The 25,989-nt window shown below is 36.9% G+C and overlaps 2 protein-coding genes across 5 annotated transcripts in view; one reads left to right on the top strand and one right to left on the bottom strand.

The window, feature by feature from the left end:
- snta1 (syntrophin, alpha 1) overlaps positions 1-3,140 on the top strand; it is a 32,256-nt gene extending 29,116 nt beyond the window's left edge. For both annotated transcript variants that reach the window (XM_077603456.1, XM_077603454.1), the window contains 3 exons: positions 119-315; positions 1,235-1,422; positions 2,720-3,140. In XM_077603456.1, the coding sequence (XP_077459582.1) occupies positions 119-315; positions 1,235-1,422; positions 2,720-2,812 (478 nt within the window). In that variant the 3' untranslated portion in view covers positions 2,813-3,140. The remainder of the gene's footprint in view (positions 1-118; positions 316-1,234; positions 1,423-2,719) is intronic.
- A 12,712-nt stretch (positions 3,141-15,852) lies between these two features.
- The window catches only part of tox2 (TOX high mobility group box family member 2), a 134,528-nt gene continuing 124,391 nt past the window's right edge, over positions 15,853-25,989 (bottom strand). For all 3 annotated transcript variants that reach the window (XM_077603000.1, XM_077602999.1, XM_077603001.1), the window contains 4 exons: positions 23,216-23,296; positions 18,229-18,636; positions 17,234-17,379; positions 15,853-16,104 (listed from right to left, as the gene is read on the bottom strand). In XM_077603000.1, coding sequence (XP_077459126.1) covers positions 16,062-16,104; positions 17,234-17,379; positions 18,229-18,636; positions 23,216-23,296 — 678 coding nt within the window. In that variant the 3' untranslated portion in view covers positions 15,853-16,061. The remainder of the gene's footprint in view (positions 16,105-17,233; positions 17,380-18,228; positions 18,637-23,215; positions 23,297-25,989) is intronic.

The following is a 25,989-nucleotide window of genomic DNA, read 5'->3' as shown; positions in this document are numbered from 1 at the left end:
ACACTTTCCATGTCAGCTTCAGCAGATGTTTCATTTCCGAGACGTTATTGCGGTCAGAATTTATGAGTCATATACCGCGTGTTGTTTCCTACTTTTAACCCCTCGCTGTCTACGATAGACTGGTTCACTCCGGGCCAGGAAAAACCTCTCCACTGCTCGAATCGGAGCTTTCTTTTGGGCTGCGTTCCGGGACGAAGCAAGGCGTCGAGACGCAGGTTTTTCGGGTGGATTCCCCTAAAGACCTGTCGGCGTGGACCCACCTGCTGGTCGACGGATGCCATAATGCCGCCGAACTCATCAAGGAAGTCACCACAGGTATATTATGGGTAGTTTTTGTAGTACTGGATGGTTCTATTGTGGTTTTTAGCCCTTGTTTATAATGTGATGGAAAGCCACTTTTTTTAAAAAAGTAGTATGATATGGAAACGTTTTTTAGTCATTTGGCGTTATCTGGTGGTTGTAGTCGGTACTACAGTGCACTATCTGTATTGCTGCTAAATTCTAATGTTCCAGTTTCAAGTACAGTGGTACCTCGAGATACGAGCTTCATTCGTGCCGGGACTGAGCTCGTATGTCGATTTACTCGTAACTCTAACGAACGTTTCCCATTGAAATGAACTAAAAACTAATTAATCCGTTCCAAACCTCTGAAAAAACACCAAAAACAGGATATTGGATTGGAAAAAATGTTTCATTTCTTATAATTCGCCATATATCAACAAAGTAATACATAACTAGTGGTTTAATAGTAATAAAATGTGTTTCATAGAACTAAAATTAGACGGATTTCGCGGAGCGGGGGAGAGTTTCGGGGGGACTTTCCACGGCAACAAACTCGTAACCGAAAAAACTAATTTAAATTAACTTGGATTAATATATACGGACACACTCAAACATACGTTTAATGTAACTTTCAACAAAACTGAATTCTAATTATGTTTTAATTTGTTTTACCTTTGTTCTTAAAACGAACACATCAAGAGTTGTTTGTTTTGGCCTTCCCTTCAAAATATTTCGAAAATGACGCGCACAAATGTCCTCACAATACGATAACGCGCGACCACTTGCTAGCTTGTCAGGGTGCCACTTTTCTACAAAATCCGAAAACTCTTGCCACTTCGCTAGCATGTCTTTGATATCCTTTATGTTTCAATAAGTTGATCGGTACTAGACGTCCATTCCGTTTGAACGGGGAGGGCGGCAGCGAATGACGACTTTGCGTCTCCGATCGTAGCTTGCAGCTGGAACGGGAAGGAGTGCACCCTGGGAGTTCACATCGACGAGGGTTTCACGCTTTTTACCGAAGAGTTGGGCGTCCGCAAAAGCGTCCTGCTCCAGCACCCCTTCGAGCGGCTGAGAATGTCGTCGGACGACGGCGTGCGGATGATGTTTCTCGACTTTGGGGGGCCTGAAGCTGAAATTGTGAGTTTTCTGATGTGCCTTATTCAAGTTTTTTATTGTTTTTGTTCAATTTTAACGGTATGATGTTAAATATTGGTATTAATATTAGAATGAACTGATCCACTTATCTTCACGTAGATTGTGGGGGTGCCGGAGCCTATCCCAGCTAGCAGTGAGCAACCGTTTGCCAGTCAATTGTAGGGAATAAGGAATAATAGTTTTTATTAATGTTAAAAAAGGCTATTTTTCAAACTATATTGAAGAGGGATCATAATTTGCATTAAAATACTCTTAACATTTTTGTATTGATCTCGAATTTATAATAAAAAGCTATCAAATGATTAAAATGTACTACTCTACTCTTTACTGACATGACATTATACTACATTTTTCATAGAATAGCAGTAAGGAATTAATCTATTTTTCCATATTTCCAAAATTGCACCAATTACCGTGTCAGTACCGAGTGCTATTTCTGTATTTTACACACACAACGGACGCACCGTTTTTAAAGACGCTGCCAGGCATGGCAAAACATACACCAGCTTAAACATACGGACACACGCTAAAAACACGGTTTTAAAAAGGCAATGGAAGTAAGACTGAGTTCGGTTGTACTTCAGTTAGCCATTTTACAATGTACTCACGTTATCATCACCCACAAATCCATCAAAGTCCTAATTTTCTGTGTCCGAATTGAACAATTGTCCGAAGGAGTCATCGAAAACGCTGAGTTTTATACGTTCGTCCATTCGCAAATAGCAGCTAGCTAGTAGCTAGCATAACTATTCCAACGCTGCCTTCCACACTTCGTAATATGTGTTGATGTTGATGTATACAGGCCACAATCCATTGGGTGTATTGACAAAAGAACTATATATCCCAGCAGTCACTGTGCAGTACTTTTTCTACGGGGAAAATAGTACAGTCGGGGGCTGCTTGTGTACCCTATCGACTGATTTATTTTATTTTATCGTGATAACAATTTTAGTATTGGTCCATATATAAGGCGCACTGGATTATAAGGCGCCCTGTCTATTTTGGAGAAAATTTAAGACTTTTATGTGTGCCTCATAGTCGTGAAAATACGGTAAATAACGTGTACCGCTAAAATCAATATATAACAATACGGTTTCAACGTTTAAAATCATTTCTTATCATCATTTCAATGACATTTTAGTGCTACTTATGTTTCTTTCACTGTAATTATTCTAACCGTCATCCACAATGTTGACATTTGACATGGTTTTATACGCAAATAATTTTCTAAAGTGCGTCAATTTGGGGTGTCATTATTATTATTTTTCTTTCTCCTTAGCAACTGGATCTTCATTCATGCCCCAAGACCATCGTCTTCATCATCCACTCGTTTCTCTCCGCCAAGGTCAAGCGACTGGGCCTCCTGGCGTGATGTTCTTACCCACGAAATTACCCACACAATAGGAATATTTCACAAAAAAACAACCCCTGACTGACTTGAGAGCAAGTAATGACTAAACCGCTTCTCCTCTCTGGCTCCCGGTGGGAAAACCGGCGGACATTTGGGCGTCGAGGTCGTTGGTTCATGATCCACGTAAGGATTATATCGTAGTTATTCTTTACTTTTTTGTTGTTTTTTTGTTTTGCTCCATTTTCTGTTGATTTTGGTAAGCAACCACATTACTTTAATGGTGTGTCACGAATGTCTTGATGTTATTGGACAAACATTTATTTAATTAAACGGAGTAAGAGGAGATCGATCACTGAGTGATCTAAAATGTTGGAAAGGTTTACAAAGTGAGGAACTGGGGCGGCGACAAGTGAAAAATGGTTTTAGATTCGCCACGCATCCACGTGATTGGACGTCTATCATCGTCAATGGTCGAGGAAAAAGTGAAGTTGCCTTTTCACAAAAAACTTCTTTTTTTGAGGATTTATTTTGCCAATATGATAGCAACTAAGAGCTTAACCTAACAAAAACAACATTTATTTTATCTCATTTAGTTTATCTTGCACACAATTATTTAAAAAATTGAAAACGATATTTTTCGTAGTTTTATGTCTGACAGCTTTTTTTTTAATCAAAATTTTGGTGGCGAATCCAAAAACTGATCCTAGTTTTTCCTCTATCAACTTTTTTCTCCACATTTTACCTACTAACTATTTTTTAAATACTTTCACACAACTAGCCATATCCTTTGTAAAAAACATAATAATGAGAAATAAACTGATTTCTAATGGAATATCCAATATTTGACAGTTTTTTTGTTACAATAGCATGTTCAATTACATTTTTTAAAGAAAATGGGATACTGTAAAACTAAAATTTTACAAAATAGAGACGAAAAACAAGATTTTTTTTGCGATTCTGCACCAAAAAATGGGTTACAAACAGCTGTCAGACTTAAAAACAGTTAAATTGGATTGAATTTTAGACATATTTCCACTTATTATGACAAAAGTCAGTATGTCGAGGCTGATTGTGCCCCTCCCCCGTTCTTAAATCAGTTGAGGCAGCGATTGGATTTGATTACAAATCAAGCTTTGGTTGACATTTATCCACCAATGCGATCAAAGTCAGCCACGAAAGGATTATTCGGGCCGATTAAACTAAAGTTTGGGTTATGTCTTTCCTCTCTGATCAAAACATTTCATATTTGTAACGTCAATCGTACATTTGCGGTCAACCGAGGACCACCGAGTCCAACATCCTAAATCATTTTGGTATGCTACACACTAAAAGCACAATTACACGGATGTATTTTTCCATAAAAATCAGTCCACGTGAACCCCATTAAAGGTACATTTCTACTTTGCGTTCTTAAATTAACATGCACGCATTTATTTGTTTAAAAAATGCCTTTCATCGCACAATTCTTATTTGTCCAAAACCCGAATTCCACTACACTTTAAACGTCACCTTTCCGTAACACTACTAAATGATTTGTATTCCTAATATATGCGTGAAAGCTCTCCAAAAATAAAATATATATTCTTATTTAAACAATCAAATGTGTGCCTTTTAAGGGTTGTTTGTACATAAACATGGATTAAACTTTGTTAACTTTGAACCTTCTTGGCTTGGTTTTCTGTGTTAATTCTAAAACAACCGTTCCGCGAAAGCTCACAAAGGTTGCAGGGGGGGTGCTGGAGCCTATCCCTGCCAACTGTTTTCGTTTTCAGAATTGCGAGGCTAACGTGCTAACATGCTAACCACTATTCCACCAGGCCACCATGTATAGTAGTTAGTTAATTTGATTTCCCTTCAAAATAAAAATAAAACATTTCATGTGGGCTGGACCATTTTAGATCTAATATCTAGATTTTTATTTTATTTTTCTAAATTGGATTAAAAGAACTGGATCAGAAGCCCTAAATAGTCCGTTTTTATAGATCTAAAACAATGTTTATTTGAGCTTTTTTTTAGTAATGGAAAATGTCTTTTAATCATGTTTTTTATTTCAAACGGAAACAAAATATTTTTTTAAAGTGGAAAACGGAAAATATTTGTATATATTTTTAGATTTTACAAAATGCTTTTTGAACTAAAAACACAAAAGAAAAAAAATGGATTAAAAAAATGCAATGATTGACTTTAAAAAGGGAAAATCAGGAAATGTAATGTACATCTATAATCATTTGAATTGATTTGAATTTTTAGATATAATACTTAATTATTTTTTTATAAATGGATTAAAAGAACTGGATTAAAAGCCCTGAATATTCAGTTTTATAGATCTAAAACAATGTTTATTTGAGCTTTTTCATATATATATTTTTAGATTTTACAAAATGATTTTTGAACTAAAAACACAGAAAAATGGATTAAAAAATGACAATTATTGATTTAAAAGGGGCAAAATCAGGAAATGTAATATACATCTATACTCTTCATTTTAATTTGATCCTAAAACAGAAAGTCGGCACTCATGATTTACTTTCTCGGGCCGCACAAAATGAGGCGGCGGGCCAGATTTGGCCCCCGGGCCGCCACTTTGACACCTGTGGTGTACACGAACGGTTCTCCGTCTCCTTATATTCCATTTTCCGGCTGGCTACCGATTCAGGGTGTCCCTTGACCAAAGTTGGCTCCAGCACCCCCCGTGACCCTCGCGAGGACAGGCGGTTTAAAAAAAAAATGAATGAACGACACTACCTAACAAAGCAACCTGTTACAGCTCCAAGTATCTTCACATTTTATCTGCACAAACACCCATTTACGGTCATGTTTATCCCATGCACAGATATGCGCTATTATGACGAAGATGATGATGATGACCGGTTAACGTTAAGTTTACGGGGAACGCGACGAAGGCCAATTAAGGGCGCCTCTCGCCAACGGTTTTCCTTCTTCCACGCTTTTCCGGAAACAAGGACGCCTTATCGGCACGGAGCAGATATTGCATACGCGTGTACAATGCGAGCGCCGAGTTAATCAAAACCATCACATTTGATCACATCTATCGCAAACCCCCCCTCCTCTCTTCCCTTTGGCTCCTCTTGTTGCAGCGTTGCCGTGGTAACGGCAGGGGTGCTTTCACATTGGCTTGTGCTGAACTCTGGTTAAATTGCCAATCAGCCTGTCAGATCTGCTGAAGGGGGAAAAGGATGGTGTGTGGGTGGGTGGGTGTGTATGTGTGTTTGTGTGGGTGGATGGGGGTCTGTGGGGGTGTGTGTTTGAATGTTTTGATGAACAAGGAGGTGGAGACGCCATGTTGGGATGGAGAGGAATGTGGAACGAGGTGGAGGGAAAAGAGGAAGAAGGCAAAAATGGACGTGACGGGTTTTGAAGAAGTGGGATTTGGAGGTTTTTAATATGTATCGGAATAAAATTTAATAGAATTGCGATTTAAGGACTTATGGCTGATATTCATGTAGTCCACTTGTGTCAAAGTGGCGGCCCGGGGGCCAAATCTGGCCCAGGAAAGTAAATCATGAGTGCCGACTTTCTGTTTTAGGCTCAAATTAAAATGAAGAGTATAGATGTATATTACATTTCCTGATTTTCCCATTTTTAAATCAATAATTGTATTTTTTAATCGATTTTTTCTGTGTTTTTAGTTCAAAAATCATTTTGTAAAATCTAAAAATATATTTAAAAAAAGCTCAAATAAACATTGTTTTAGATCTATAAAAAACTTAATATTCAGGGCTTTTAATCCAGTTCTTTTAATCCATTTATAAAAAAATCTAAATATTATATCTAAAATGGCCCGGCCCGCATGAAATCAAGTTGACGTTAATGTTTGACACCCTTGATGTAGTCGCTTTAATGGGGTGTTAACGTTTTTGCTTCTTGTGGACTTCCTGTGTGTGGCTACAGTTTTTTTTACCTAGGTCTACATTGTCTTCTGTGTCTTATGTTTGTCTTGCTACTGCAACCAAGAAATTTACTTAATACGGGATGAAATAAAATTCTAATCTAATCTCATTTTATGTTAGGTGAACCTTTTCCAGGACGGTGCACATCTAATTGTGTGTGTGTGTGTGTGTGTTGTGGTAGTTTAGCAAAAGAAGGAAATTAATATCCAATGTGTCTATTCATAGGCGTCCAATCCGTTTCGAGTGGAAGGGGATGGAATTGAATATTTAATCAGGCCAAGGGTTCAATTATGGGAGGTCACGTGATTTATAAAGCAATACAGAAAAAATGAATTTGTGTCTCATTTCACCTTTTTTGTTTCCAATTTACGTATTAGCAGTTATTTATTATTAATGTACAGTTATTTATTATTAATGTATTTATGTATTATTTCTATTATTTTTTTCATTTTGAAGGTTTGCATTTTTAAAATTCATGTTATATTTTATTGGCAGTTATATTTAAGTTGCATTATTATTATTGTGTGTGATCCATAATAATACATAAAATAAGCAGTCCTATTTCTGAGCTACATGTTATTTCTCTTCTTTAGACTATAATACCCAATAAATAAAGTAAATAAAGTTTTTGGACATCTCTACCACAATTAACAATAAAAATAATGAACTTTTTCCGCAACCAAATTGAACCCTTAAAGGCTTTTATAACCCCCCCAAAAGTCCCAAACTAGCTGAGATTGGCTTTTTATTGCTTATTATTATATTTATCAAGTATTTTAATCCTCCCTTCAATTAATTTACTGGCTTCCATTGAAATTGGCACTGAAACATGAGCTGTTATTGTCAATTCTCCAATGTATTTTCTTTTGTGACCTACAGGTGTCACTGGTATGCTGTGTGAGCTTCCCCGCAATATATAATAACCACCACTAGGGGCCGCTGTGTCTCCTTTAAGAGCCAAATCATGAATATTGCTTTAAGTGGAAGTGCAGCTAGGATGAGAGGGGGGATAACATTTAAGATTTGATTGGAGCTGACCTAATTCCGAACAGGACATCCTGCAACATCCCACATTTCTTCTTTCCCTCCCCCCCCCATCTATTCTTTTCCATCCCCTCTTCAACACAAAAGGACCAGAGCGAATAAAGAGGCCGAGAGATTAATACCAAAGCGCGAGATGAGCAATTCATATTCCAATTCAAAGAGCATGTTATCTACTTTTTCCACACTCTCACTCACTGACATTTTTTTCCCTTTTTTTACAGCACGATTCTGGGGAACTTTCCAGGAACAACAATGGCCATGGCATTTAAGTGCAGGTGGAATGTTAGTAAAATACACCTTTACTATCACCTTTAAAAAAAGGTATTGAATGAAAGATGAATTTCACTTTTTGTCATTTTCCCTTCAGAATTATAGACTATTTTGAAGCCCCTTTTTCTTAGGATTGTTGCAATTCTCATGTCTTGGGAGGGAGGGGCTTGTTAAATATGCCAAAGCAAATTGTATTTTCACACAAGTAAGCTCCTTGGAAATATTCCATCAGGGCACCCCCCCCTCCTAAATGTAGTTATGAATTTTAAAGTAGACTCGTATTACTGCGGGAGAGAGGTTTGAGTGTGATCGGAATACTGAACACAAAGCGCCAGATTGGAATTTCTTGTTCTTGTTGCTGCTTTAACAGGGGGGGGGGTGCAGGGGAGGGTTGTCAACATGGATGGTGCAGGAAAAAATAGGGTAGAGGTTAATATTAGCTGCTGGAATGACAAGAACACTATTTTTTTAGTGTTATTTTTCGTTAAGGATGTGTTTACATTATTTTCCTACTGTTTTATACATTTATTTTATTTTTATTTTATTTTTTTTAGCTCAAAGGTTAAATCCGTCATTGTTAAAGCCATAATGTATTGATAGGAAATTATTTCTTTTCACAAAATTTCATTTTTCTAATGTGCAGTAGTTGGGAAATATTTAAATAATAGGCAATTTTGTCAGATTTTTAAAAAAAAAAATGCCGCTGCAATTATAGCCAATCAATGCAAGTGTCTTAGATTGCCCCGCCTACTTATTATGGAGCGGAAACGAGCAAATAAATTGAAAAAAAAGTTGTTTTGAAGTGAGATAGTGTAGTGGTTCACTCACCTGACTTGGGTGTGATCAAACGTGGGATCGATTGTCGCTGGGTGGGCGGTGTGATTGTGACTGCGAATGGTTGTCTGTCACTAAGTGTGCCCTACGACTGACCAGTGACCAATCAGTTGGCTCAAAGTCAGTTGAGATAGGCTCCCGCAACGCTGACCTGGATGAGCGGCGTTGAAAATGAATGAATGAGTCAATGGAGTCATGAAAAACAGTATCACAGACATGTAAAATGGCATAAATAAATTAATAAAATAAATGTCTTCTGCACAAACAACAACAAAATGCCTGTAATGTGTTGAGAAATAGCACAAGATGAAATAGTACATGACAAAAAACACAAAATGTTTCAAATGTTTATGAGAATTGAGTGAAATGATTTTCTTTTTTGCTTCAATGTAATGTACATGGTGCTAATCCTTCTAGTATGCACAACATGGCCACCAGGGGCAGTATAATACAAATGTACTTGGAGATCTCTTGAGTAAACTGTAGTAACGTTACCATATTTTCTCGCATATAAGCCGTATTTGTAACTAAAAAAAATGATGACTGAATTAAGGTACGTTTATATGCGTACAAGATTTGTGATATTCTTTTTCACCTGTAGATGTCGACAAAGTAACATTTACCGTTTGTTGGTTATTTTCTGTTTTGCAGTAAGAAAAGAACCATTACTGGATGAATTATTATATTGACACTAATAATGTGCTTTTGATTCATAAAGTATCTCAGAAATACCACGTGGAATGATTTTCCTTAAGATTTTCCCTTCAAAGTAACACATTTGTACTCCTTTTTAAAACCGTAAATATGGAGGTGAAAATTGTGAATTGGGGGCGGCTTATACGCGAAAAATTGTAAAATTCAACGATTTTAAGCCAATTTTAAGGGCGCGCCTTATACACGGATGCGGCTAATATGCGAGAAAATACGATATTTATATATTCATTTTTAAATTAAAGAAATAGAAAATAGAAATAGAAAAATTGTGAATCAGGGGGCGGCTTATACGCGAAAAATTGTAAAATTAAACGATTTTAAGGCAATTTTAAGGGCGCGCCTTATACATGAGGGCGGCTTATATCCAGTAAATACGGTAGTTGCTCTTCGGGTGGGATAAAGAACATTGGAAAGTTTGCTATCTTTGTTGTTGTTTCCTTGTTTTTAACTTGAGCATTTTGTAATGAACGCTATGTCAGTAGGCGTTTGAAACGTGCAAAAAAAAGCCTTTTTCCCGTGTACTTTTATACTTCTTCAACTTTGCATAACATCACAGGCACATTGCATTATATCCCCGCTTTTCTTTATGGTTCTACGCCGGGCTATTCATGAGCATATGCTCCCATATGAATTCCCCCGTCAATAAATATGCACAGCTTTAATTGTTCGCCTTGGTAATTAGACGGCAGTTCTGTTCTTTTTGGCTCAGGTGTATTTTGAAAGCGGCGTTCTTTTGTCTTTGCTTTCCGCTCTTTTGGCAGCTTCTGACAATTTCCATGGTAATAAGATAGATAGAAAGACAGAAAGACAGAAAGAGAGAGCGACCCATCTCAATGTGAATGGCTTATTAATAGAGCTGCTCTCAGGCAAACAGATGGCAGCTGCCAAACACAAACACACAAAATCACACTCACCACACCAGCTAATTCAATTAGACAGGAATAGACATTCCTCAGTGTAGTTTCCATTCATTGGATTAATAAAATAAATTAAAAAATGCATTAAAAAAACGGGCCCTTTTCAGAATATTTGACAACGACAAACACGAAAACAAGTCGTCGCGGGCGTGAGAGGAAAACGGGATTCAATTCATTATCGGCGAGCGATTAGCGGGCTAATTAGCGATCGGATTAGGTAGAATTGATGCAGAGAGCAGTTGATTATGGTTATGCTTTTGTTGGGAATATTCAGTTTTGAACAAAACAAAATAAAAACATATTAGGAGCCATAAGCAGCACTAGACATGCTAGTTCAGTGCTGTGCATTTTTTGATAGTAAATAGTAGCTAAAATAATAGAAACTAGGCAAAAATAAACAAAGATTTTTTTAAAATTTCAGTACAAAAACAAGTAAAGTGCAGAGCCTAATTGGTTCTATTAAGCTAACAAAAGTAGCTAAGCTAAGTGAAGCTATGCTGGGCAAAGCTAAGCTAAGTGAAGCTAAGTAATGCTGGGCTAAGCTAAGCTAGGCTTTTCAATTTCTATACAATAATGTGCATTTAACAATTGGTTCTGTTGAGCTACAAAATACCTTGAGCTTTTTTTAGTTATTCCCTTTATTTAGTTATAACAATCTATTTTAAAAAGTTTTAAGCTAATTAAGCTAGCAGCAGTAGCTAGGCTAAGCAAAACTAGAAGCTAAGCTTTTCAATCTATATACAATAACGTGTTATGTGCATTTACCAATTGTTTCTGTTGAGCTATTAAATACCTTGAGATTTTTTTATTTAGTTATAACAATGATACATTTAAAAAAAAAGCTTTAAGCTAATTAAGCTAGCAGCAGTAGCTAGGCTAAGCAATTTAATTTTAGCTGTAAATAATAGCTTTTTAAAAAGCATCCACAGGATTTTTTGTAATCAAAACACTTGAAATCATTCCAAGTGGCTGAAAAGAAGCGTTTTAAAGACAAACGGTGTATTTTTTGCAACTTTCACACAGATTTTCTCTCCATCTGACTCATCTCCGCTAGCAAGCTCTCAGAGGGAGAAAGGCTGGAGGCGCTCTTGTTTTCATTTCAACGTTTTTTTTCTCTCTTGGGGTTTTCTCACCCAAGATGTGGCGCGCCGCTTGTGAGAAATGTGCACCGGCACAATTAGCGTTTGCGCGCTGACCACATTTCCCGCATGTGCTCAAATACTTAGAAAACAACAAACTAATTAGTAATAATCATATTTCTTTCCCACACGTTTTAAAAGCGAGGCTCTTCCTTTTTTAACTGTAAACGTATTTTCATGCTGAAGACAGTGATCTTAATTCTATATCTTTTGTTCTCAATGTACATTTTTTTAAACTTAAGATATAAAATATTCATTTATTATCCGTACTGCTCAACCTCACAAGGGTTTTGGGGGTGCTGGAGCCTATCTCAACCAACTCTGGGCATCAATATTTTCCTATTTTAGGGTTCTTAGTAATTTTTCCAATTTCTAAAGTATAAATGAAAATATTCCACAAAATAATTTAAATGAGCATGTTTACCATTTAAAACATGTATATCCAATCATTTTAATAAAAAAAAATATGTATAGATGTGTGTATATATATATATATGTATATATATATGTATATGTATATGTATATATATATATATATATATATATATATATATATATATATATATATATATACATATATATGTATATATATATGTATATGTATATATATATATATATATATATATATATACATATATATATATATATATATATATATATATATATGTGTGTGTGTATGTGTGTATATGTGTATGTATTTGTATATATGTATATGGAAATGTATGTATATACATGTACATATATATATATATATATATATATATATATATACATATATATACACACACATATACACACATATACACATATATACATATATATATACATATATATATACACATATATACACATCATATATACATATATATATATATACATATATATATATACATATATATATATATATATATATATATATATATATATATATATATATATATATATATACATACATATATATATACATATATATACATATATACATACATATACATACATATATATACATACATATACACATATATATACATATATACATATATATATATATACACACATACATATACATACATACATATATATATATATATATATATATATATACAAACATACATATATCAGTCTGTTTCAATACAAAGCTGCTGTTTTCTTTATCTGAGGGAAACAAAGAGCGTAAGCTGCTACTGAGCCAAATGAAATCTAAAATGCATCCATACAAAGGCATACGCGTCTTCATCCCCTCGTGTTGTTCTGATAGCTGTGACTGAATACGTAAAAGGACATCACAAAAAACAAACATATCCACTTTAGACACTCAGCACAGCGTAAAAGCCTCAAATGGGATGATATTGAAATGGACGTATCGCACGTGAGGAAGCTTGCGTCAAAATAGGAGGTGCGAAACCACAAATGTGCTTTGGTGCCTGGCGTTGACGACATCCTGTCCTGAAGTACATTTATCACACGTGAATGCTTAAAAAAAAGAAATTAAAAACTGCAGCTGCAAAAAATGCAAGTGAAATGATTACCAAACATGAACAAGTGTTATTGTACGTGACTAGCAACCCCCAAAAAATAAAAAAAATGGATGAATCTGCGTGTGAATTGCAACCTTTTTACTCACACAAAATGCGGTAAAGTTCCTTTTTTTGTCGTTGGTGCAAATCTTGTCAAAAAGAAGTTTCTTGATTGATTTAACTGGCAAATGAAAAGCGTTCAATAGCCCTGAAAAGATGAAAAGATTAGAAGAGGAGATAAATGAAATGACGCAAATCGAGACCATCACTTTGAAACATTTTTATTATTATTATTATTATCATCTTCATAATGCAGCTTGCAAAAATAAAAAGAAGCGTCGTGACACAAAGAGTTGCCGCGGAAGCGACAAATTACAAAAGATAGAAAAAGAAATGCAATCCTGTCTCCTGTAGAGCTCACGTTGGGGAGCAGAAAAATGAAGAACATTTAAATCAAATTAAGATGGAAAAAAAATTAAATAAAATGAAATGAGTGGAAAAAAAATTAAGCAATAAGTCATAAAAAATAGGAAATAAAACCATTCAAATCTGGAAAAGAAAATTAAATTACTCAAAAAATAAAATGGAATAAAACCAAAAACAATAAAATATAATGGAAAAAAAAGAAATATACTAAATCATACAATAAAATTAAAAAATATGACATCTCTATTTACTTTTTAACTCAACAAACATCATTTAAATTGCTCATAAATAAAAAAAATGTCATTGGCTAATGGTCAATTGGCAAAAAAAAAAGTTACTAACCATTTAAAATATTTATCGTTACTGACTTTACAAATAATATAACCACAATTGGCTTTTTTGTCTTTATTTTTATTTATTTAATTTTTTTGTACACAACTTAAATTGGGGATTTAATTTTTTTTTAGCAAAATGCCATCACACAGGAGTTAAAAATACCAACACAACTAAAAACCTATAAAAAATAAAGAAAAAAAAAATCAGCAAAATTCTAAAATTGACTTCACGGTGGAACAAAAATAAGCTTTTTTATTTGAGGCAATGCGTCATTAATTATTATTTATTCCTTGAATTTTTTTACGCCCTATAAAATGAACTGTAGGTTGATTTTATATATATAAAAAAAGAGAATAAACACACGCACCCACACACGCGCTCAATGACTTTCATGTATAAGTTTAAAGATGAACAACTTCCTTATTTGATCCCATAAAAGTTGTATTTACAATCACACTGTGTGACAGCTCATCGGACCTCCCAGGGTCTTTTAATATTTCAAAATATTAATATCCCAGAAAAAAAACACGATTTTTGTGTGTGTTTAACAATTTGCGGGCCTTAAAGGAGACATACGTCTTCCCGTCGGGTGTCTTTGTAACGCATTCTTTCCTCCCAAACTTCCCGAGCATCAAAAAATTAAAGACTTTGTCTTGATTTTTACAGCATTTTTTACAGCATATTTCTCTGTGAAATCATCTTGTTAGTTTAATTTCACACTAGTTGGGTGGGCAGGCCCGTTTTCTTTGTACACAAACATTTAAAAAGTCAAATTTTGCCACAATATGTCCCCTTTAAGCATAAACAAAAACACAGGAGTAGGAGTAAATATCTCTCGACAGCAGGGGGGGGGGGTTGTGTGGGGGGGTGTGAGGCGGAAATAAATTAAAAGAGTAACAACAACGACGACGACAACAAGTTTTTTTTTCCAATTAAAGCTGAATGGTGTCCCTGAGGGGACAAAAAGGACGAGCACTCCACGGCTCGGCCTAACCTGCCACAAATGGGGGTCCAGGGGGCGTGACCGGACGTTTCGCCGACGGACGTTTGGCTGACGGACAGTTCGCCGAACGGACGTTTCGCCGAAACGGGATTCACGCGCTCGCCCCGCCCCCGGATCGTGTGTGTACATGTTTGCGTCATATAGGGCCCGTTACAGATAATATTCATTTAGGAATAACAAGGGCATGGACTGCCCCCCGCTGGACATATTTCTAAATACAAGTACGTACTACAATGTGCTGGCAATTGTTTATATTTTTTTATTTTATCCTTGCGTTTAAAGTAGTAGCCATTTGGACACGTAATGTAATTTATCAAAGCTGGGGATTGATGTCTGACACTGAGAAAAAACAACACTAGAAGACTTATGTGAAATTCTAAGTGCCTTGGACAGACTAGAGGGCTTAGAGAACAATACCTAAAAATGCCATGGAACACACTTTTACTTCTAGTTTAATTTTAAATAATTTCCCATTATTTTAGGAAATATATTTTCAAAATGATTTGCTGAGAACCTTAATTCAAGGATTAATCTCAACGTTTTCTATGCTGGTGTAAATTTTCTGGAGTAGGATTTCTGGATTTACAATTTCATTACAGTAGTACTTACTGTTACTACTACTTTATTTTCTCTATATCTTCTGCTGTCACGTACTGTTGTGTGCGATCTGCAAATGGCTACTACTTTAAACGCGAGGATAAAATAAAAAATATAAAAAATTGCCAGCACATTGTAGTACGTACATGTATTTAGAAATATGTCCAGCGGGGGGCAGTACATGCCCTTGTTATTCCTAAATGAATGTTATCTGTAACGGGCCGTATATGGCCCGCGGGCCGAGGTTGAAAAACTTGCACACAATCCCGTTTCGGCGAAACGTCCGTTCGGCGAACTGTCCGTCTGCCAAACGTCTTTCGGCGAATCGTCCGAGTACCCCGGGGGGGGGAGTCGTAAGTGCTTGTACAGGAAGTCACCCACCACCCACGTACCCCTGCCCACATGGACCCTCGAAAAAAAAGTCCCGTCACGAGAGGAAACATAGGTGTGGAGCGGCGTGTTGGTATGTTTAAGTACACGTATGTACATAAAGGTAAAAGGGGGGAGGGTAAGGGGGAGGAGAGACGGTCGGTCCGGTCCAACGCTGGCCGCCAAGGGGGGCTCAGGTGAGGTAGAGGGGCTTGTCCCTGCCTATCATGCTGCCACTGCCCAGAAAACAAAAATGTGAGACTGACGGATCGGAATCGCGGTAATAAAAAATGTTAAATGTTGGATGTGTTTTTGTTTTCCATTCATTCCAATGGGAAAGATGATTTGATTTTGAGATACGCAGTTGGGAAATGATGACTTTTGTAAACCCGATTATTAACAACGTAGAGGGTGACGAAAAAGCACCGTTTTGAAATACGGTTACAACAAAATTATAATGCAATTCAGTGCAATGGCAGACAGCTAGGACAGTTTTTTTTCTTCCCATTTTTGGCATAAGGCGTCGCCAATGCGCTTACAACACAGGTGTCAAAGTGGCGGCTCGGGGGTCAAATCTGGCCCGCCGCATCATTTTGTGCGGCCCGAGAAAGTAAATCATGAGTGCCAACTTTCTGTTTTAGAATCAAATTAAAATGAAGAGTATAAATGTATATTACATTTCATGATTTTCCCCCTTTTAAATCAATAATTGTAATTTTTTAATCATTTTTTTTGTTTTTAGTTCAAAAATCATTTAGTAAAATCTAAAAATATAAAAAAAGCTAAAACAAACATTGTTTTAGATCTATAAAATGAAGAGTATAGATGTATATTAAATTTACTGATTTTCCCCCTTTTAAATCAATAAATGTAATTTTTTAATCCATTTTTTCTGTGTTTTTAGTTCAAAAATCATTTTGCAACATCTAAAAATATATATAAAAAAGCTAAAATAAACATTGATTTAGATTTATGAAAAACTGAATATTCAGGGATTTTAATCCAGTTCTTTTAATCCATTTATTTAAAAAAAATCTAAATATTATATCTAAAATGGTCCGGCCCACATGAAACCGAGTTGACGTTAATGCGGCCCGCGAACCAACCCGAGTCTGACACCCGTGGCTTACAATGTGCCTTATCATGCTTAAAATGGGTTAAAATATGGATATTTTTTTATGAATTTAGGGGAGGTCTGTATTTTTCTACAATAATTCATTGGGTGTAAATTCCTTCAAGGTGAAATGGATTGAACTCAAACATGATCATTCAATGTCAAGTCATCCCAGTTCAAATGCTTTGGATGTTTGTTTATGGCCGTCAATGGCAGTGAACGAGTTAAGTCGTCAATACATTTGCACGTACCTGCAGTGGTTGCCGCATTCTCGATTGCAGTATTCGCCGTCCCAATCGTGGCCCGGAGCCACACCCGGCCCCGGACCCCCGGACCCTCCTGGAGATTGGGGGCCTCCAATGCTCTTCTGATACTCTGACTGGAGGTGTGGAAATCCCTATAGAAAGAAGTCGGTTATATACTTAAAGTCACAATCCCTTCTTTGCAATAACTTTGGGGTGTGCAATAACAATGTGCAATTTTTTACAATATTATTACTTTTTTTTATTACCTACGTGACTTTTTAAAATTACATATTTGTGTTTTTATTGGGAAATACGCACTTTATGGAGTAGCACCACTAGGCAAAAGTAAGTGAGTTTTTTTCACGTTTTATGCAAGATCCATTTTTTCTTATTGAATTTCATTGATGTCAAAATAAATGTTGTTTAGCATTTTATCTGTTTATCTTTTCTTGAAATAAATGACCGTATCAGCCAAACTTGCAGTTTCATGCATGTCAAGTCTACCGTATTTTCACTTAAAAGTCTTAAATTTTCTCCAAAATAGACAGGGCGCCTTATAATACAGTGTGCTTTATATATGGAAAAAAATTAAAATGTGTCATTCATTGAGGATGCGCCTTATAATGCAGTGCGCCTTATAATGAGGTACGCCTTATAATGAGGTGCGCCTTATAATGAGGTGCGCCTTATAATGCGGTGCGCCTTATAGTCGTGAAAATACAGTAATTTGTGCACATATAAGCCGTACCTTTGATTCAGTCAATTTTTTTGAGCGACAAATACGGCCTATATGCGAGAAAATACAGTACCGATTATTTTTGGGTGGTATTGTTTGGGTACCTGTATGGAGGTTCTTAATGCAGGTGTCATAGCGAATTCTGCTAACGTGACCACAAAATGCTGTCCAAGTTAAAAGCTTCAACTTTATCTCTTAAAGTTTTAACAACACTATCACATTAATAAAAACATTCTAGATAAATTTTGCACTTTTTTTAAGCTACCTGTTGGCCGGGAGGCGGGGAGTGCAGCGGGGCCTGCAGTCCTATCTGGTGAGAGATGATTGGCTGGGACTGGACCTGCTGCATGCGGATTGGCTGGTTGAGCAGCGAGCTCTGGTGAAGAGACAGCTGCTGGTGGGGGTGAAGCGGCGGGCTGATCTGGAAGGAGGAGGGCGGAGAGGCACTAATGCTGGGCAGCATCTGCGATTGGCTGAGCGTCTGCGAGAGGGCGTGGCGGGGGGCGTGGCCGGCGTAGCTCTGCAGCTCGGCCAGGGGGAAAGCCCCCGGACCCAGGTAGGGGGACGAAGGCTGGGGAGGGGGCGGCACGCTGTACATGGAGGGGTTGGGGAGCAGGTGAGGAGACCCCTGGCTCGTTTGGGCATTTTTGGGCTCCGCCTGGTCGCTGTACGTCTGCCGACGCAAAAACAACAACAATGTTTGCAACATTTTAAGTGAAAATCTCGAAATCTCACATCAATTTTGAAGAAGAAAAAAGCTTAGTCAATATGGAGGTGTTCCTGTCATTCATGGGCACTAAATTAATCATCGACTTTAGGCAACGTGGCGTCGACTTTGCTGAGATGTAACAACTCTGCTTTTTGCGCATACTTTACGGACATTTTTCAACTACAGTGGTACCCCGACCTACGACCAGCTCTACCTACGACATGCTCGAGGTACGATGAAAATTTCGATCGAATAATTTGCCTAAGATACGAGAAAAATTTCGAGATGTGACCAAGCCAGGTGGCCATGACATGAGAGGCTGTTTATCATTGTAGCGTCTTTTTTGCCGCATTACTTTCGTGTATAACAGATATCTATGAGCACTGAACGATTTATTCAGACGAGTTTCTCCTAGCATCGACCAGGAAATGCACGGGCAAAAAGAGGGATTTCTGGGTAATGAAGTATACTCGTGCACACCACACCGATAGCCAATGGCACCCTTTCTCAGAATAAAACTTCATTACCCACAATCAATACGTGGGTAGGCTGTTATTCCTTCCTTAGCCTGTTAGCTCCCGCGATCGCTCATTCAAAACTACTTCTTGTTGGCAAGTGGTCGTGCGTTATCCTATTGTGAGGACATTTGTGTGCATCATTTTTGGAATATTTTGAAGGGAATACAACAGCAAACAGCCCATCGATAGCGAACGTGAGGGTGGAGGCGTGGCAAACAGCTAACCCGCCCAGAACGAAGGTAAAATAAATAAATAAACAAAATTAGAATTCAGTTTTGTGTAAAGTTACATTAAACGTATGTTTGAGTGTGTCTGTATATATTAATCCAAGTTAATTTAAATTTGTTTGTTCGGTTACGAATGCGTTGCCGTGGATAACCCTCCGTGTCTAATTTTAGTTCTATTAAACACATTTTATTACTATTAAACCACTAGTTATGTGTTACTTTGTTAATAGATGGCAAATTAGAAGAAATAAAACATTTTTTTCCAATCCAATATCCTGTTTTTGGTGTTTTTTCAGAGGGTTGGAACGAATTAATTAGTTTTTAATTCATTTCAATGGGAAACGTTCGCTCGAGTTACGAAAAGCTCCACATACGATCTCAGTCCCGGAACGGATTAAGATCGTATGTTGAGGTACCACTTTAATTCCCAAAAATGTTCCCACTCCCATGCTATCCAAAATTGTTCAAGTGTGTGATATTGTAAGAGCAAAGTTAGAATGGTGCGAAATATGCCAGCGTGAGGCGACGTGCCAGCATAAGGCGACTAAGCACCACCAACAGCACGCGCCATTGTTTCAACTAACAATCATGTCTCCGTGCCAGCAGAATTACGGCTCCCCTTTTTTTCCTTGTCTATATATACAGCCAACTAAATATACGGCGCCCACATACACACCCTGGAAAAAAACAAACAACAAAACATATTGTTACAATTACCTAGCGACTGATAATAGAGATAAATGCATGTTTTTAAACCATAAAACAATCAATTGGCAAATATCTGAGCAATTGATGTAGGTAAATAAGTTCAATTGAAAAGCTTAACGGCATCAATATCGACTAACTAATAACAATTCATATACATAATTTAGATTGACTTTGCAATATCTTACTCTGTACCTAATCACTACTACTACTACTGCTACTACCACTACTGCTACTACCACTACTACTGCTACTACCACTACTACTGCTACTACCACTACTACTGCTACTACCACTACTACTACCAATACCACTACTACTATCAATACCACTACCACTACTTCCACTACTACCACCACTACCACTACTAATTTTATTAGCATCACTACTACTGCTACTACCACTACTACTGCTACTACCACTACTACTGCTACTACCACTACTACTGCTACTACCACTACTACTGCTACTACCACTACTACTGCTACTACCACTACTACTGCTACTACCACTACTACTGCTACTACCACTACTACTGCTACTACCACTACTACTGCTACTACCACTACTACTACCAATACCACTACCAATACCACTACTTCTTTTATTACCATCATTACTACTTTTATTACCACCACTACTACTTTTATTACAACCATTACTACTTTTATTACCACCACTACTACTTTTATTACCACCACTACTACTTATATTACCCCCACTACTACTTTTATTACCACCACTACTACTTCTATTACCACCACTACTACTTTTATTACCACCACTACTACTTTTATTACCACCACTACTACTTTTATTACCACCACTACTACTTTTATTACCACCACTACTACTTATATTACCCCCACTACTACTTCTATTACCACCACTACTACTTCTATTACCCCCACTACTACTTTTATTACCACCACTACTACCACTACTACTACTACCACCACTACCACTACTACCACTACTACTACTACCACTACTACTATTACCACTACTACCACTACTACTACTACAACCACTACTACTACAACCACTACTACAACCACTACTACTAACAATACCACTACCAATATTATTATTATTTTCTTTAAGTATCAAAAAATAGTAAAATTTAAAATGTAATCATAATAATAATTTAAAATAAATGGATATTTTTGCATAGATTTAAGCAGCGCCTGCGAGACTTGTCAGAATAAGTGATACAGAAAATGAATGAATAATATTTTTGCTAGTGATAAATAAAAATAAAAGCAGAAGTCTAAAAAAACACTTAACAAGCGTGCCTGTTTGTCAATTCTTATTTCTGGCTGCAAACCTTCCTCGTATGACAAACAAGCGCTCCCTCTCGTTAGGCGTCAATCGGGTTGGACTGATCTATCCATTTCCTCGGGATAATCAATGCACGGGGAAGAAAAGATGGATAGATGGATGGAGGTGATAGCGGGGCCGAGTGGAAAAATGAAATAGTGACTTAAGAAATATGGCCAAAAGATTTTTTTCCCCTTAAAGCAGGATGGGTCATTCAATCCATTTCCTATTCATCAGAGGAAAAACCAACCGAGGCTCACAAACATTTTAAAAAGACGGCGAAAGACTTATCGTGCGAATAGTTAGTGACATTTGTTGACAGCGAGGGAAAGAAAGGCAACAGGTGCACGGCGAAGACGCGCAACCCCAATTAGCGCCACATCCACTTACGCAGTCAAAAGCCTCATTTCGTGCATCCTGCGTTCTTCTGGGCTGACAAACTTTGTATTTTTTGCCTTTTCTTTTTGGGCCGGCACGCTCGTCAATGTATGGCGTCAATCAAGGCTTAATTGAGCGCAGAAAAGCGGCTGTGAGTCAAAAAAGGCGCCCGTCTTCCAAGAGGCTGATGAATGAACTATTCAGGGTTTAATCAAGGTGCTTGTTTCGGGGGAGAGGAAACGAGGCGCGGCACCGAGGGGCGGGGCTTACTTGGGAAAAGGAAACAATGATGGAGGAACGAGATGGAAAGCAAAAAAAAATGAGATACTAGGAACGTGGGTTCGATTCCCGCGCGGTGGAGGTGTGATTGTAAGTGTCAATGCTTGTCTCTAGCACCCCGTCACCCTGACATGGATAAATGGTGTTGAAAATGAATGAATAAATCTGGATAAAATGTTTTCTTAAAAATGTATTGGAAATGACTTGCGTTACTTAATTGCTTGTTTTTAATATCTTTATATAGTTATCTTTTTAGATGTGAGATAGATAAGAGACACTAAAAATATTTTGGGGTAGTTATTCAATTATATACAATAATTCAGTTTTATTTTGGTTTGATTTAAAAATATTATGAGGTAATTATTCAATTATATATAATATTTTCAGTTTTATTTTTAGTTGATTTAAAAATATGTTGGGTAATTATTCAATTATATATAATATTTTCAGTTTTATTTTTATTTGATTTAAAAATATTTTGGGGTAATTATTCAATTATATATAAAATTTTCAGTTTTATTTTTAGTTGATTTAAAAATATTTTGGGGTAATTATTCAATTATATAACATATTTTCTGTTTTATTTTGGGGGTAATTATTCAATTATAGATAATATTTTCAGTTTTATTTTTATTTGATTTCGAAATATTTAAAAACAAACAAACTTTTATTTACGCATTTTCTCTTGTTACCTTTTCAGCTATTCAATTATATTTAAACAAATATACATTGACATTCCTTTAATACATGTACTTTAGGTTTGTTTTGTATTTCTATGTGTCTATATTATTTTCCATTCACATAATTAAGATACAAAGCAAAGTCATGTATCAAACGAAAAATGACGGAATTTTTTTTGCATTCTTTTGATTGATTGGCACATTTTTTGGCGGAAGCGTGAAGAAAAACTTGTTGCTTTTCACTTCCCTCCAAAGAATTGCGGGAAGCAAAAAATATGTTCAAACACCCGAAGGGCCCAAATAGAAACGCCCGAGCTTGGCAAACACTTCCTTTTCCTTCTCATCGTCTAATTTATCTTCCTTTATATCACCGCTGACCCGTGTACACCAAAGACATGACCTACGCGCGCACTGGTGTACACACACTGGCAGTTACCTTGGAAACCAGGCTAGCTCTGTAGGCAGCCAAGGCTTTCAGGTACTCCTTTTTAGCCGCTTCTGTTTTCCTCTTGTAGTTCTGCGGAAACAAACAACGACAAGAGTGACAGATCATTACAAAGTCAGCCCGTGTCTGGATGATGAGGAACATAAAAAGGGACTCGTTAGCAAAAAACTAAAACATCTGACACTGAAAAATTAATCGCTGGATAACCAAGTCCCATTTATACTGGTAAAAAATTCAAACAAAAACACATTTGGCCAGGTTTGAAGCCAAATCCCTTATTTTCCCGAGTACAGTGGTACCTCGACAAACGAGTGTCCCGACATACGAGCAATTTGAGATACGAATAACATTTTGAGCAAATATTGAGATATCTCTATGAGCACTGGGCGGAGCATTGCATTTTTTCAGTGTTTTTTTTCACGTTAGTCAGTGCGAATGGCGGAGCTTGTTCGCTAATACGAGAGGAGTATATTCTACTTCTCGTTGGCATGTGGTCGAGCGTTATCCTATTGGGAGGACATTTGTGTGCATCATTTTCTGAATATTTTTAAGGGAATACAAAAGCAAACAACCCTCGATAGGTTGCATCTGAAAGTCAGGGTGGAGGCGGGGCAAATAGACCCAACCCGGGAGAAGAAAGGTATCAAAATGTCAAACAAAATTTGAATTAAGTTTAGTGTTAGGTTCGATTAAACCTATTTTTGAGTGTCTGCATCGTAATCCAAGTTCATTTAAATGTGTTTATGTTATGTTACGAGCGCGTTGCCATGCAAAAAATCCCCCGAAATCTGTCTAATTTTAATAATACTAAACACATTTTAGTTCTATTAAAGCAAAAGTTATTTATTACTTTGTTAATAGATGGCGAATTAGAACAAATAAAAAAAAATCCAATCCAATATTCTGTTTTGGGTGTTTTTTCAGAGGGTTGTAACGAATTAATTAGTTTTTAGTTCATTTCTATGGGAAACATTACTTTGAGTTACGAGAAAATCGACATACGAGCTCAGTCCCGGAACGAATTAAGCTCGTATCTCGAGGTACCACTGTAGTTGTATAAAATGGAGATGTCACAGGTAAATAGTGATCCTAGCCACGCCTGGAATGGGTCTCATTTTCTCCCCAAGACTTGGTCTAGAATAACCATTAAGGATTCATGCACTGCGACCGCACAAGTGGTGTCGGCAGGCTGTCAGCCACGACAAACACGGGCAAACAAACTGGCCGAGACACACTGGAGCAAAACAAGGTGGATACAATCTCCGGGCCAAACAATTCATGTTTATCCTTTCACTTGTTTCCGTTTACAATTTGCTATTTTCCTCCTACACCACAAAAGCTACTCATCATGTAAAAATAACTTTAACGCTCTGACTCAAAAGGCGCAGCTTCCTATTGTTTTTACTTTCTGCATATTTCAGAGCATTAAGGGGTTACTGGCCTATGTGACATTTGTGTATTAGAACGGTGTTTCCCAACCACTGTGCCGTGGGAAACTGCAAGAATATGAATATAACGAGATTAAAATTGAACTATTGCAAGGTTAAAATGAAAATATGATGAAGAAACATTAAATTGTAGGATATACTAGGACAAGATTGACATTGTGAAACAGTCATTTTGTCGCTTATTTTTCTCGAAGTTGTTAGATTTTTTCCGGCGACATTTTTTATTTGTAATATTAGGAGATTTATGTCATATTTGGAGGAAAAGTCATAAAATTATGTGATTTAAAAACATGATATTACTTATTTTTGCATTACTCGAACCGGAAGTTGTTCCGGGAACGGAGACGTCAACTTTTGGGGACATAAGGTCAGCATGAAAAATTCGATTTTGGAATAATTTTGGAGGTTTATGTGATTCCTGCTGATAAAACTTTGATAAGAATGACTATTGTTAATATAGGCGACATAGTTTTAAATTTAAAAAAAATCCCTTGGCATTTTTTCAATGCAAAAAGTGTGCCGCATCTCAAAAAAAGCTGGAAAACATCGTACTAGAAGACAAAACTCACGCTATGCTCAAAGCTAACATCAGCGCTAACATCACGGCTAGGTAAATAACCATAAACACCTGTAGAGGGATTGAAAAAAAAAAACCTGAAACGGTTGCTCCGCCCACTTACAACTAGTGTCTCCAAACACTCCCAGCCGCTTTCATTTCAAATTAATTTCAACATTGCTAACGATTTGCACAGCGACACCGACTTTTAAATAAATGACTGCCGCCTTAGGGCGTCTAATTACCACCGAAAAAAAAGCGTCTTCATTAGCCGATGTCGGGAGGCTTTGGGTCAGTGCGAATTAAAGCTGAGAGTGGTGTACGCACGGCGTCTTCGTCACCCTGGCACCGAGGTGCGCCACTTGAATTAGCCCCTTAATTGTAGTCTAATGAAATGTGCTTGTTTGATAAGCACTTAATTACAGGAGACAATAACGGCGCCCCCCGCTGACAGCCGGCTGAGTGATGAGCTATATGCATGGAGGAGAAACAACCTCAATTGACGATTAAAGCTGTGACGGACAGGCCTTCACACCTGCTTTTGATTGGCGAAACATCAAAATGTGAAGTCATATCGAGGGGAGGATTTTAATCATTTAGCATTGCGCGTTCCCTTGTCTGCCAAATTTCATGTAATTGCTACTACGCCTAAAATATAGTTGTTTTTTTCCTAAAAATGTACCGTATACGCGTGTTTTCAGTTTTCAGGCAGTTTCAGTTTTCAAAAGATCAGAAAAAAGGAAGTACTTGGAGAAAAGAAA

This window comes from Stigmatopora argus, chromosome 6 (genome assembly GCF_051989625.1).
Source record: "Stigmatopora argus isolate UIUO_Sarg chromosome 6, RoL_Sarg_1.0, whole genome shotgun sequence".
In the NCBI taxonomy this organism is placed as follows: Eukaryota; Metazoa; Chordata; class Actinopteri; order Syngnathiformes; family Syngnathidae; genus Stigmatopora; species Stigmatopora argus.
The sequence above is the reverse complement of the archived record's forward strand: the minus strand, read 5'-3'. Positions and strand labels throughout refer to the sequence as shown.